Source organism: Hypomesus nipponensis, chromosome 10 (assembly GCF_054491055.1).
Source record: "Hypomesus nipponensis isolate SF chromosome 10, ASM5449105v1, whole genome shotgun sequence".
Lineage (NCBI taxonomy): Eukaryota > Metazoa > Chordata > Actinopteri > Osmeriformes > Osmeridae > Hypomesus > Hypomesus nipponensis.
In genome coordinates, this window is record NC_140370.1 from 11,378,734 (window position 1) to 11,391,345 (window position 12,612).

Genomic DNA, 12,612 nt, shown 5'->3' on the forward strand with positions numbered 1-12,612 from the left:
GTGTTTTACTATTTATGGCATCCATATATATTATGTTGTAATGTATTTCTTTATTACTCCGGCAAATAGATTGGATGAGCTGTGGGGACTTGACTCTTCATCGACGCATGCTGTAAACGTCACACTACAGCTCTGATAGTAGTTCATGGACAATGGGGGGATCAAAGGGGGGGATGGGTACAGAGTGTATCTTTTCACAGATACTGTGGATAAATTATCAAGCGAGTTTGCTATATTAATTACTACCCAATGTTTATATGCTGTCATTTTCACATAAGCTGCTATAAATAAAGCGATCTATGTTCGTGTTGTTGTGACGACACACAGGTGGCTCCTTTCCAAAATGTCGTGGATGTAGTTACAGAAAATAAATCACAAAATATTATTATGTTGAGTATTCACAGTAACACCGAAGTAGATTTTATTATTTTGCATCACCAGGGTATGTTTAAAAGTAATATGGAAGGCCCCATTCAGTGATTGGATTACTGACGCAAACAATAGAAGATTCCTATGCTAACAGAACATCAGTTCCCAGAAAGCTTTGCGACCTTATTGACTGTTTTGAGAAAGGGGGGGGACTGATTTTCAACTCTTATCTTGTTGCTATAGCTGGCTTACTGGGAGATTGAGGAAAATAACACTGACAACCTTAGCTGACTATGTCTTCTTCTCTGAACATCTGAATCAACGCTCTTTGCATGTCAAGTGGCAGGTCAAAATAAATATTTTTTTAATTTAAATAGCAACAGAAAGCAGATATCGTTTTCATTTGAGTGAATTCCCTTGTTAGCCTCCTAGCTAGCTGCTCAAAGCTTATTCTGGTGTTAGCATTAGATTTACGGCTTAACCAGTCTGCCAGGTTTGAGATCTTTATTGAGACCAATTAGTATTTATTTATTGTTTAATCAATATACCAAGAATTGTGAGATTTATGTTGGCTACCCGAAGTAGATACTAAATAACCCTTCAACAAAGCCTTTGTTTAACTTGCGCATTAGAAGGGCTGGCTAGTCATTGTACTCATTGAGAACAAACAGAGAACCTTTTTTTGTTTTGCCAGATCAGCTGGCTAGAGGTGAGCCAGTAAACAACATTTTTGGTTGGACAATCTTGCCTATAACTATGGCGCAACACGGCCCAACTCACGTTGCCAGCTCACAAAAGGCACTTATGTTGGAGATGAAAAGCCTCCAAGAAGAACCAGTTGAGGGATTCAAAATAACATTGGTGGACGAAGCAGATCTCTACAACTGGGAAGTTGCCATTTTCGGACCCCCTAACACGCACTACGAAGGAGGATATTTTAAGGTAAGGAGGGGATTGAACTAGCAAAGTGTTGTTATTGAGATATGTGCGTACTTAGTCGCAGACAAACGTAATAAGTGTCAAGGGCCGTGCCTGTCTTCACCATCGACAACCTAAAGCAAGGAGCCAACAGGAGCACGCGTTTTGCCTGTATTTTATTTGCTGCTCTGGATAGCGAGCTATATCGGTCGGTATGTCGCTTAATTATTGTGAAATAGTTTCAGCACATCTCAGACACCAGGGCATAATGCCAAACAAACAAACATGAAGCCAGGCACTGATCTTATTAACATGCACATATCTTTTATCTAGGCTCGGATCAAGTTCCCAATAGACTACCCTTATTCACCCCCTGCCTTCCGGTTCCTCACTAAGATGTGGCACCCTAATATCTACGAGGTAAGTGCTACAAAACCAGAGTGATGGGTTGTTAAGTCTGACCAAACTACAGTGTCATGCTCAACGTATGGTGTGGTGCACATTGTGTTTGATGATGGAATGGTTTATCTGTTGTGTGTTAGAATGGGGACGTGTGTATATCTATCCTCCACCCTCCAGTGGATGACCCACAGAGTGGGGAGCTTCCCTCAGAGAGATGGAACCCCACCCAGAACGTCAGGTACACATCTCGCTTCTCTCCCTCACAGCGTTTCTCTGGATCCACCTTTACGTCATTTCCGAATGTTAAACTCACAAGTTTCCGTCAACACATTTGCCTCCGTGCCTCTGTTTTTCCTCTTGGGCCCTCCATCCTCCAGTGCTCAGATCACATGACACAAGCCTGTCTGGATTCAGTGGAACCTCTTTGGCGTTTCCTGGAAATTAATATGGGGTCCACTTAGCTTGGGGAAACACATGCACACCTGTCTCTGCTCAGTTTAGCTTGTTTATCTGTTACTCTGCCACCATATCATATTAGACCCTACCTACCTACATCTTTTTCTGTCATTGTCAGTTTTGCTTTTGGACACATTCATTATCTAGTGTCATGGTTTTTATGGATTCATTCTGATGTGTGTGTGTGTGGGGTCAGCTAATCTGATGTAGGTGTACATTTGTGTTTCTCTTAGGACCATCCTGCTGAGTGTAATCTCTCTGCTGAATGAACCCAACACCTTCTCTCCTGCCAACGTGGACGCCTCTGTCATGTACCGCAAGTGGAGGGACAGCAAGGGCAAGGACCGAGAATATGCCGAAATAATCAGGTACACACACTTAAAACACACAAAATGTATCACTCACACAAACATTTGAATTCAGCTAGACTGACCACTCGTTGATCTCTTCTTACAGGAAGCAGGTGTTGGCCACGAAAGCGGAGGCGGAGCGTGACGGGGTAAAGGTCCCGACCACACTGGCCGAATACTGCGTCCGTACACGTGCCCCGCCCCCTGACGAGGGCTCTGACCTTTTCTATGACGATTACTATGACGACGAAGACTTGGAGGATGAGGATGCAGACGACTGCTGCTATGACGAGGACGACTCTGGGAATGAGGAGTCGTGACATGTCAGAACTTTGCACGCCGACCCTGCTGAAGCATGTGACTGACCCTCTCCCTACGAGAGCCTCGTCTGACTGGACTACAAACAAAGTTTTTAAACCACTCACTTTTTTATCTGCAGAAGGATCATGTGTGTGTTTTTCATCAGCCCACGGGTTCTTGTCAGAATCCAAGCACACTTTAGGTAGGGTATAATATAATAGACTTGCACCAGCATACAGTTGGAACCTGTTCCTTTTCCCCTTTCAGTAATGGTAGCCCTGCTCTTTTTATCATTTGTTTCACCTTCTGTGTTCAACATTGTAGGTAAATAACGGTGCAACTTGCACTGGTGCACAGGCTTGACAAATAAGCTCCTTTTAATTTCTCTCTTTCCTTCAAATGGGCTTGTTAATCGGGTTTTATTCACCCGGAGTAGGCACCAATGACTGAGGACTTTACTGGTTGTTGTGTGAGCTTCAAGCTATGCTTGCATTTCTCAGAAGGAGGTTCTGTCATGTCTTTCTGTTCTGACATTTCGGGCAAATATGTAGACGCATGACAAGACAAAGCATCTGTGCATGTCAGACATCTTTTAAAGGTCTTTCTTGTACAGACAGTGTCTTTCTCATGCTCATCCTGGCTCAAGTGAATGAAATGTGATTGTGATCATGGCAATACCAGTGACATGTGAGTCTGAAGGACACTTGGTTGAATTTAAAAAGTGGGTCATGTCCTAGGCAACTGCAACATGTTGACGACTGTTTTTTGGGCTGCTCTGGCCATTACTGTTTGATGTGTTTGATTTCTGTCACTTAAGGAGACAGCAGGTGTGTGTGCGTGATTCCAGAACATTCAACGTAAGTTTACCCAAGACAGACGCTCATCAGAGATTGCTCCACAACATGATGGAAACCAAGATCTGAATCAGTCTTAATGGGATAGTTCATCCTATTTTTATAATTTGTTATAATGCCTCCTACCATTGAAGTATATATACACAGTAGACTACTTCCAACATGAGGAATTATCAAATGAAGTATAAATAGGATAAACTACACAGTGGAGACAAGTCAACAACAATATCCAACAATGGTGAAACTGTTTGCTGTATTAGTTGTCTTCACACTTAGCTATCTTGCAAGCTTTGCTGTTTCGCTATCTTACTTTTTATTTCAAGCTTTGCCTGTAATCTTTGTTGGAGAATGATATCAATCTTCTCAGTGACGGGGTCGGTGGGTTTGGATTAGGTAGTGGGGTTTTGTAGTAAGCTTGTGTATCCGTGTTGTACCATGTTGTGGCAGTGTCACTCAGAAAGCCCCTGGATGCTAAAAAGAAAAATGCCACTCTTATTTTCATTGATTGTATTTATTTTTGTGTGTTGGTGGAGGGTGGTATCACCTATCTCCAGGTAGGCGGGCATCAATGCGTGTGAGTGTATGTGTGCGCGCATGTGTGTATTTTGTATCAGCAATATTGGATGTTTCATTTATTACAATTTGACTTAATATAACTGTAATTCTCAGGATACTTAGGCAAAACAAAATCATAGATAATTAGACAGCAAGTAACTACGTTTCTTTCCAGGTTGTATAGTAAGTTGTCAACTGTTTTAACATGCACCTTCACTGATATGCACATGTGGCCGGATGGACGATCACTGTATTCAATAATTTAGCTGTATGTATTTTATGTTTTTTTGCCTATATACATTTTAAAATAAAGATCATTATAGGACCTATCGAGCCTCTTCTGTCTATGTGCACAACAGTTTGACTTAATCTGTTGTTTACATGATCCATATGCCAACATTTTCAAAACCTAACCTGTCTTATAATGAATTCAGAGGTAAAGTTTGCAGGGTTTCTGCAATGTCTAAACCGGAAAGGGTTGAAGAGCAAACGTTCCATACGACAAAATGGGGGATCACCATACTGTCCTATTAGATCATATATAAGTGATAACAATAACGTAAGGAATGGCAGCAAGTAAAAAAACGATATTTCTGATAATTTCATCTTTGTCACACGGATTCTCAATACTGTGTTGATGAGTGCATTTGTTATGAAGCACCCCATTTGTAGTTCATTGTCGCTTGGTGATGACGTCACCTACGTGGGTCAAGGCATAATCGGTGGCAGTAGAGGAAGATTTGCTCAATAGCACTCAACTTAATCGATGGTTACAATTAAAATAGTAGTTTATGAAAGTACTTTATTGACTTCAAATTGCACGTTGAAGCAAGAGAAAGGGAGTCATGTCGGTAAATTACGCCGCTGGACTATCTCCCTATGCAGACAAAGGTGTATGCGGACTCCCGGAGGTGAGCATCCAGGCTGCTAGCAACTAAATAGCTCTCATGTCTGATTCTGCATCTATTCAATGGATAGCTATTTATATAGCTACCTTTTGCCAGTTTTCGTGTTGTTCTCACCTATTCTTATTTTATATACCCATTCTCAATAACTCCTCATGGCCTTTTCTTTCATCACATCTTTGCTTGTCCCCCACTTAACTGTTCCAGGAGTTTGATAGTCCAGAGGAGTTGAAAGCGAAGGTGGAGACTCTGGCCAAGCTGATTAAGGAGTCTCAGTACATGGTTGTCCACTCAGGAGCGGGAATCAGCACCTCTGCAGGCATACCTGACTTCAGGTGACTCACAAACACGCACCCCACCACTACCAGACTCGCTTGCCAAAGTTAAGATAGTAATTTAACTACAGACAGACTTTACAGGAGGACCTTCTCTCTTTTAGCCCAATGCACTGCTACTTCAGACATATTGTAAACGTTCATATTAAAATGGTCTTTGAAAAGGCAACGGACTGTAATGCCATAAGGGGGCAGTAGAGCTCTGAATGACTGATTCTGAAATTGACTCACTATCCATCCACACAGATTTTAATGTGTATCTATTTGCCTCTCATTCTCAATCCATCCAATGCTTTTCTCCCCGTGTTGCTGTTCTTGTGTGTCTTGTCTTTTGTGTGCCTGGGTTAAAAGGTTGTAGCTCAGTTGTGGCTTCACATTTATGTTTCATTAGTCTGTCTGTTAGCATGCTATGTATGTCCACTACTTTTCCTTCAGAGACATTTCTTGACATTAATGTTTCGCAGTTCTCTCTCTCTTTCTCTTTCTCACACAATGGCTGACGTATATCCCTTTGTTCTTGGTGCTTGAAAGGCAGTCTACTGTCCAGGAGTACATCACGTTCTTAGCGATGAGTGTGCACCACAGATGGCCGCAACGGTTCAAAGGGAATGATGGAGTAGAGTTCTTCTCTCAGTATTCTCCCTCGGCTCATGCATAGTGAATGTGTTTTGAACGTAGTAGTCTAACAGCAGAGCCCACTGTGGGAATGACTGATACTGACTGAATAGTCAATTTACTTTTCCCCCCTGTATGCTTTGCCTCACCATGTCCTTCAATGTAGGTTACGCAAATACACACACCCGCTTATTTATTTGTTTGTTTTGTCTCTGGTTGTCAGGGGTCCTAAGGGTGTATGGACCATGGAGGAGAGGGGAGAGACTCCCCACTTTGAGACCACTTTTGAGGATGCCACGCCCAGCTTTACCCACCTCGCTCTCCTGGGACTGCAGAGGGCTGGCTACCTTAAATACCTCATCAGCCAGAATGTAGATGGCTTGCATGTCCGCTCAGGCTTCCCCAGGTAAAACGGCAATGTCTTAGCCTTCATGTCACGTAGCATAGATCCATCTAGTCAACATTCTAGACTAGAGGTTCTCTCCTGCATTTTGGCATGATTTCTATTTTAATTTACCCACTGTGAATAATGAATTCATAGTAGCCTCTTCTGTCTATCTGCGACCCTTCTGCCGCTTTGAAACCTCCGATTCGGTTCCACGCTGGCTCAGAATATGATTAACATATTAACACAGCTGACAGGGTCATGCTGTTACTCCACATCGCACAGTAATCAGAGACAGGAAATGAAATGTTGAACTAAGTCGTGACCTGCTGCTAATGTCTGTTTTACATGGATGAATGGCAGAATATGAATGGATGTGGTATGAACTGATGTGGCACACAAGTTGTGTGAATTTTTTTGTGGAAAAAATGGACCCTCGTGATCTTATTCCTGTCTATCTCTCCTGCCTATCTCTCTTAGGGACCTGTTGTCAGAGCTGCACGGCAACATGTTTGTGGAGGAGTGTGGGAAGTGTGGCAGGTATGCTAAGATGAAGAGCGAGGACATTTTGCAGATGTTGGTACTTGAGTGGAATAAATAGGATCGAAGGGTGTGGCTGCTCTGCCATTTCACCACGGCACAAAACAGACAACGGGATAGTTTGCCGTCTGACGCACAATTGAAAACACGGAGGAGCATACAAAGTTACCTGATGCGAGGCCGCCGTTTCACATGAATGCTAATGAGAATCTGCTGCTAGCTGCCATCTGCGATGTTCCTTTGGTGTGACATTGGCACACCAGAATATGAATGTGCTGGAAGGTTTTACATCAATGTGTAATGGTTCTTTTCATTATTAAGAATTATGTTGATGTTTGCCTTCAGAAAAGTCAGTGAAACATTAGAAATGCAATTTGTGAAGACATCAGAGGGAATGGAGCTGTGGGTTGTGTGTTTCTCCAGGCAGTATGTGAGGGACAAGGTGATTGGTGTGATGGGGCTGAAGCCGACAGGACGCTACTGTGAGGAGGTCCGCTCCAGGGGTCTCAGAGCCTGCAGGTAACACACTCACTGATGAAGCCCTATCGCCATCTCCATGTATCTACAATTCCATGTTGACCAACGTATCTCAAGGCAAAGTGTGTGTGTGTGTGTGTGTGTGTGTGTGTGTGTGTGTGTGTGTGTGTGTGTGTGTGTGTGTGTGTGTGTGTGTGTGTGTGTGTGTGTGTGTGTGTGTGTGTGTGTGTGTGTGTGTGTGTGTGTGTGTGTGTGTGTGTGCGCGCGCGCGCGTGCGTGTGTGTCAGAGGGAAGCTGATCAGCACCATACTGGACTGGGAGGACGCTCTACCCGACAGAGATCTCAACAAGGCAGATGACGCCAGCAGGTGACACAAACATCCGTCTGGCTTTTTACAAGGAAGGTCAAACCGCAGCCTTTGTACTTTACAAGTAGAGCCGTAGCTGTGACTTACTAACAGTCACTGCAGTAATACTGAGGAAGGTTCAGCCTGTAACATGGTGAGTATAGAGCCGTAGTGGACACCGGCCCTATAAATAATATAATAATAATGTACATGACTGGCGTAGACTGGACATGGACCGGACATACCTTTGAACCAGTGAATACTGTGTAGTGTAAATGTTGTCTGTGTGTTCCCAGGAGGGCAGATCTAGCTCTGACTCTGGGCACCTCCCTGCAGATCAAACCCAGTGGAGACCTCCCCCTCCTCACCAAACGCAAGGGGGGCAAGGTGGTCATCGTTAACCTGCAGGCTACCAAACATGTGAGTGAGGCATGCATTTACAGACCCGCACACATGCATAACCATGGAAGCTAACTATGCTAGCTTGTGCTCTTTTAGTTGCAGCATCAACAAGCCTCATTCACGTCATTTTCACTTCTGGATGTTTGAATCAGTAGAGGACACAGTTCCAATCATCTCATTATCTCATGGCTGTCGCCTTCTCTTTACCAGGACAAGCATGCACATTTGCGTATCCATGGTTATGTGGACAATGTCATGAAACAGCTGATGGAACTGCTGGGATTGGACATTCCAAAGTGGGAGGGGCCAACCCTCTGTGAAAGCTCCATAGGCGCTGATGTGAAACCACCGCCTGTTACAAAAAAAGAAGTGAAGAGGGAGGAGAGGAAAAGACTGGCTGAACCCAAAAATGAGGAAGTGGATGAGGGGAAAGGTCCAAGTCCAGTGAAGAAGGAGAGAACAGACCCACCCTCGGGAACAGAGGAAAACAAAGGGTGTGTGGTTCAGTCTGACTCTGGGCCTGTTGATGGCCAAGCCCCCGTGAACAGGACCCCTCCAAGCCCTTAGACAACCCAGATTCTCCCCCTACTCATGCAAACATGCACATCGTCCAGAAGGCCAACTCTACTATTACTCTCCCCCTGGTGTCTTCCCCACACACACACACACACACACACACACACACACACACACATCAAAGCTCACGCCCAGCAGTAGTGAAAGTCCTGCAGCCTAACTAAGGTAAAGATTACTGGTGGAACCCTCCAGAGAGACCTACATCACAGAGATATATGACCTGAATTATAACAGGTCTTACATTGATACAGGCTAGAGGCAGGTGCCCCGAGTTCTTGCATCATTGGAATCCAGAGCAAAGCTACAAAGCTCGGTAGATCCCAGTGGACCACGGAATGAAATTACGATTGATGCTTAGAACTGAATTTGAATCCTTGTCATCCAAGAACCAGTATGGTGTACTCAGGAGGTTGTCATAGAGGACACACGTTACTGTAGGTCATCCATATGTCTGTTAAGTTGGCTGGTTGTCTAGTTATGGCCTTTGATGCTGTGATATCTATGTTTTCCCCCGAATCTTTCTTCCTTAACCTTGACTTTATCACATTCATTGTTTTGTTTATTTATATACATACTCTGTGTTCTGACATGAAGTACCTGTACATTGTCCAGATGTTTTGATAATAAACATTGAATATGAAATAGTGTGCATATTCCTGTAGGATGTCCAGTTTTGATAATAATGATAGATGGAAGCCTAGTAGACCAAGGCTCTCCTCTCCCTTCTAATCCATCATGGTCACAGCAAACCTCTAACACATTTCCCAAGAGGCTTCAGATTTGTGGTGCCTTGATTGAAACTTCACTCATCTCCATTGTTGAAAGCTCCGAAGAATCTGTGACCTGCTGTGAATGGTGGTGAAGTATCTATGGTTACTGACGTGCTCCCGGGTTTCTGTCGACCGATCGTTGGGTAGAGACAAGATGCTGAGTGGACTTTAGTATCTCCCAGACCAGGGTTCAGGGCATTACCCAGGGTAATCTAGATAAGAGACGTGTCACCCAAAGTATCCCCCTCACTTTGTGAGATCAAAGGGATACGTGTTCTATGTACGTTTTCTGACCATACCAAGAGGTTTGTGTGGTGTGAGATTCCAAGACTCTCAATAGGTTATCTTGGGTTGAAAGGAATATACCAAATTGCAACCTTCTCACTGGTCGTTTAAATGTGGCCAAGATAAGACTTGCATATGCCACATTTGCATAATGTGTCTTTGGCCTACCTTCTGCTCTTTATCTGTATGTGGTGTACAAAGCAGGACTCCTGTCTGTGTCTGCTTTGGAAATAGGTCAGGTTGTTTGACAGTGACAGTAGTGGCACTGGCAGGTGTTTTGTAAGGAAGAGCTGGGACACAGATGTTGTGTTTGTGAGATGAATAGACTGTGTCCTACTGCTCACCGTTATGAGACGACCCATCGTGTCCTTTTTCATGGTCCATTTGCCATCCGCTCCATGCCCACTCACTCACTTTTTACCACTTGCGAAATCTCTCCTTTCATTCCGCCCATCACTCAGTTGTAAAAGAGACATTAAGGGATCGCAGCGAAGCAGGCGAACGAGAGAAAGGCAGAACGGCTCTGTGTTCTTTCCAGATCAAATCCGGATAATTGCCTATTACAATCTATTACAATGCTTTCTATTTTCAGGGTGAAAAGTGCCATGGAGTTGAACTATAATGGCAGATGACGGATGGCAGGTGTTTCTGACATTCTTACAGACTTACATCCAACTTACATGCCAAGAAAATAGGAGAAGGTTTAAGGTCTAAAGCAGGGGTGGGGAACATCCGGCCACAGGGCCGTAGCGGCCTCCAAGACAGCGTGATCCGGCCCCAAAGGCAATTCATAAATACCCCAAAATGATCTAGACAGCAATAACTTTTATTGATAACTGTATCATACTGATTCTGTTTATTTTTTAGAGGAAAGTTGCTTTTTTGGGGATGGGAGGGAGAGAGGGGATGCATATTTATGATTGTATCATGTTGAAAAAATTGCTAAACCTCAAAAAAAAAAGGATAGTTTTTCTAAAACATCATTATGGAGTCAAATCCAATCTTGCATATTAATTGTTTTATAAACGTCCCTGTGTTACTGTGCTTAATTATGACATTCACATGCTTCCATGATGACATCCATACTCCTGGGACAGCAATGTTGATGTCTTAAATTAAAAAGGTGTAGTACAGGTGGTTTGGAACCACATAGACTCTATTAAGTCTAACTGCCCCCCTCAAAATATGAATATGTCCTCCTGTTATATATTTAGTCTCACACGTGACATGGAAGAATGGGGCGTGATCCACAGTTGTGCCAATAGGACGAGTTGTTTTTTGGGCAATCAAAAAGGTATGAGATTAAGCATTATTCGGCCAATCGATCATAAATTGTTGATGCATGTTGCCTGAGTGCTGGTCTCGTCTGCAGAAGAAGCCATATGCAGCCTGTTAACACAGACTATAAGAGCCACTTTAGGCTGCCCACTCCACCAAAGCTTCCAATTCAGAAAAACTGAAGCAAGTATTTTTCTACTCAGTTGAGGTGATTGGTTGAACGTGTGATCCAGATCCTTATTCCAATTCAGAGCAGCAGTATACAGGAGTAGAGCATCTGTGCTGTCACGCTTTGTTCAGAGAAGGTTAAATATCGGAGAGCTTTCCCATCCAGCGTGGCTCTATGTTCTCTGCCTGGAATCACACAAGGAAAAACTGGTTTACAGTCAACTTCCTTACAATGGGGATGGGAGAGTCCTTGTTTGAAACAAAACAATCTGATTCACAGTAGTATATAAGATTCACAGTTGCATATATGAGGAACCATCACGATAGCTCCTTCCAACCAATGTTTGGATGTTTACAACTTGATGATGTGGATCAGCACAAAGACTTAGCTGGTGGTGGTAGAAAAAAACAATTCAAATGCTCTTTTAACGGTTATTAAACTTGATTCATGTCACCTAGATTAATCTTACATGGCAGTAGCGTGAAATGAACTCCAAGCTAATATGACATAACCTTAATGGACTAAAAACACGGACAGAAATGTTGCTGCACGGGGTGGGGGTGGGGGGGGGTGAAGAGTGGTTCCCTGAGGTTCCTTCACAGTAGTGGTGCTCAATCACACACACATAGACTGCCATTAGTCTGTTTATAACCTCTTTCTGTTACCTTCCCTCTCAGAAGTGCCACCAGAATGACCTTCCTTCCTTCTTGCAGGATAGTCTCTGCTTCAGGTACAAACTCTACCCACAGTATTACCATATAAAATAGATCAATGTAATGAGGAGGTATATGTAACATAACATTTTGTGGCACCTTTTGTAGCTTGTATTTTGATTGGATGTAAGTTTCTGGATATCCTCAGATACATACTTGTCAGTGAAGTGGTTTCTTCAAAACCATTTTTATTTTTAGTGGCTTCTCTAGAATCACCTTTTGATCTTAAAATAAGTGTTAACATTGATGCGATGGCGAGTGGAAGATAGCAGATGTCTCATAGGTGTTTTCAGTTAAACATTCCTGAGAACATTTACATTTAAACGACTACTAGACTATGACTGACATGAGGAACACAGGCATGTTAAATAAGCATTGCCTCCTCCACGTCTTGGTTCTGATAACCACTCAGCGGGTCTCCAAAGACCCTTCTTTGCTTCTAAATGAGTTTGAACGTTCCAAGCTTGACTTGTCCACAATGCGGATATGTCTTACCATGACCATCATAATGTACTCGATAACAAATTATCAGTCAATCTTACTTTTGCCTCTGTTGTATATCATTTGGTTCCTAATTAGCTGGTAAGAGCAGTGTTCATGATGACCAACCT

General features: G+C 43.2%; 2 protein-coding genes across 2 annotated transcripts; both read left to right on the plus strand.

Annotated features, from left to right (window-relative positions):
• Nucleotides 1-564: 564 nt before the first annotated feature.
• On the plus strand, nt 565-4,533 carry cdc34b (cell division cycle 34 homolog (S. cerevisiae) b). The gene is made up of 5 exons (XM_084707946.1): nt 565-1,311; nt 1,621-1,707; nt 1,830-1,927; nt 2,379-2,513; nt 2,602-4,533. Exons 1-5 carry the CDS (start codon nt 1,126-1,128, stop codon nt 2,813-2,815), a joined length of 720 nt encoding a protein of 239 aa, XP_084564072.1. The 5' UTR covers nt 565-1,125; the 3' UTR covers nt 2,816-4,533.
• Nucleotides 4,534-4,903: 370 nt separating this feature from the next.
• Nucleotides 4,904-9,428, plus strand: sirt6 (sirtuin 6). Its single transcript, XM_084707456.1, has 8 exons — nt 4,904-5,115; nt 5,317-5,444; nt 6,283-6,465; nt 6,925-6,984; nt 7,408-7,503; nt 7,749-7,829; nt 8,105-8,228; nt 8,421-9,428. Exons 1-8 carry the CDS (start codon nt 5,050-5,052, stop codon nt 8,775-8,777), a joined length of 1,095 nt encoding a protein of 364 aa, XP_084563582.1. The 5' UTR covers nt 4,904-5,049; the 3' UTR covers nt 8,778-9,428.
• The last annotated feature ends 3,184 nt before the right edge of the window (nt 9,429-12,612 follow it).